The sequence below is a fragment of the Cyprinodon variegatus genome, unplaced genomic scaffold, assembly GCF_000732505.1.
Source record: "Cyprinodon variegatus isolate N-32 unplaced genomic scaffold, C_variegatus-1.0 Scaffold282, whole genome shotgun sequence".
Classification (NCBI taxonomy): domain Eukaryota; kingdom Metazoa; phylum Chordata; class Actinopteri; order Cyprinodontiformes; family Cyprinodontidae; genus Cyprinodon; species Cyprinodon variegatus.
Genome location: NW_015150735.1, coordinates 693,687 through 695,513, shown reverse-complemented (window position 1 = coordinate 695,513; position 1,827 = coordinate 693,687). Strand labels below are relative to the sequence as shown.

The following is a 1,827-nucleotide window of genomic DNA, read 5'->3' as shown; positions in this document are numbered from 1 at the left end:
AGCCCACGGCTGTGGACATGAGTCATCACACAGCTTTATAGAGAAATAAACAGATGCTGATTCCCCCCTCATTCTAATATTGTTTAAGACAGTACTCAGTAAATCACAGTCCAGTATACAGGCCTGAGCTGTTTTATTTACACATAAATCCTTGGTTTTAATTACATAGAATCATTTATTTCATAATTTCACAATACTCGGCTATAGATCTCTTTTTGACAGCAGATACACACAAGAAACAACAACACACGCTCAGTTAATAACTTGACTTCACGTCATCTGTGGGGGTCGCCCACAGACTCCGCAATGCGTACCGGGTGTGGTTGCCATGGGTACAATGATGAAACTACCCATATGTAAACAAAAATCTCTGAACACCGACACAGTTGCAGCTATAAATACACACCAGCACGTGTGGAATGACGGTAAATGTATAACTCACCAGTATGATTCCCTCATTTACTTCACATCAGAAAAAAAAAACTAAATCACTTGTGTTGGAAAAAAAAAAAAAAAACTTTAAACAGAACAAAATATATATATAAAAAAAGTCCATTCTCATCTCTTGGTTTTAAAAGTGGTAGCATTTTCTTTTTTCTTTTTTATGAATCTTTTTAACCACAGGGAATGATCATGCAGCACAGTCATTGCAGAAGCTGACCAGGAAAGAAGGGGCAGCAAGAGAAGAAGGGGAAGGGTGGAACGAGGAAAAATATAACTTAATAAACACTCAGCATGAGGACAACAGTTTAAACTTTAAAATCCAACAGGTTGCAGTCGATCTTGTAGTAGACGTAGGGATAGTACTCCTGCTGGCTCAGGTTCAGGCCGGGGATGTCCATTGCAGACTGGAACCAAGGAAAACAACAGGTTAAAACCAACATGGTGGAACAGGTCCGGGTTATTTTAGAGCATTAAACATACCTTACTTAAAATAATCATAGATAACAGCATAAAGATCAGATAAGTATTACAACATTGTTTAAAATAAATGTGGCAGAGCAACAAGCTACTTTTTAAGCCATACTGGTTTACCAAAATGTCTGAAATCTATTTCAAACGCAGATGTGCATCTGTTCCAAATATATTTTTTTATTTTTTATGTTTTTATTTTTTTAAAGTTGGACTTTAAAAATATTAAGTAAATGGGAAAGATGGAATTAGACCAATGGTGTTTTATGTTTTGTTAAACAAAAACAGTTACATTTATTTTCTACTACATTTTTTAGTTACATTCATAGTAACATTAGATTGTGTTTTTTTTCCTCAAGTTTAAGATATTGTGGGATCATCATAATCATGTATGAAACGCACATGGTTTCTTGTTTATTTTTATTTTATGTCAGGGTTGGAATGTCTTTTTTAGTTATCTTTTTTTTTTAAGAGCGATAAATTCAGTTTCTTATTTCATTCACAGTTGTACTTGTTGGTTAGGGTTAGGGTTAAATATTTTGTTTTCCTTTTTTATTTTTATTTTTTTATCATTTTTTTGTTTTCCTCTATCTTGCAGTGACCTGCTGTTGCCACAGGGGGGAGCCCATGTTTCACAGTTGCAGTGAAAACAGACTCAAACTGCAACAAGAATCATTAACTTTAGCATCCATTACTTGATTAGCATAAGAAAAGAAATTTTCCAAAAACCCTAACATCAGATTTCATATTTTAAAATAACATTTAAAAAATGTGGTTATATTTGCAGTCAAAAAAAAACAACAACAACAACAACAAAAAAAACTGTATAAAAACAGTAAAATTGAGATGGAGACTTAAAAAAAATTCAGCACTCATCATCTTAGATTTAAGTCAGAGTTTATGATTCCTCTTCTA

At 33.4% G+C, this 1,827-nt stretch overlaps 1 protein-coding gene across 1 annotated transcript in view; it reads right to left on the bottom strand.

Annotated features, from left to right (window-relative positions):
* Positions 1 to 731: 731 nt before the first annotated feature.
* Positions 732 to 1,827, bottom strand: part of atp6v1c1 (ATPase, H+ transporting, lysosomal 42kDa, V1 subunit C1) — a 13,468-nt gene continuing 12,372 nt past the window's right edge. Inside the window, exon 13 of the mRNA XM_015383319.1 lies at positions 732 to 848. Coding sequence (XP_015238805.1) covers positions 750 to 848 — 99 coding nt within the window. The 3' untranslated portion in view covers positions 732 to 749. The remainder of the gene's footprint in view (positions 849 to 1,827) is intronic.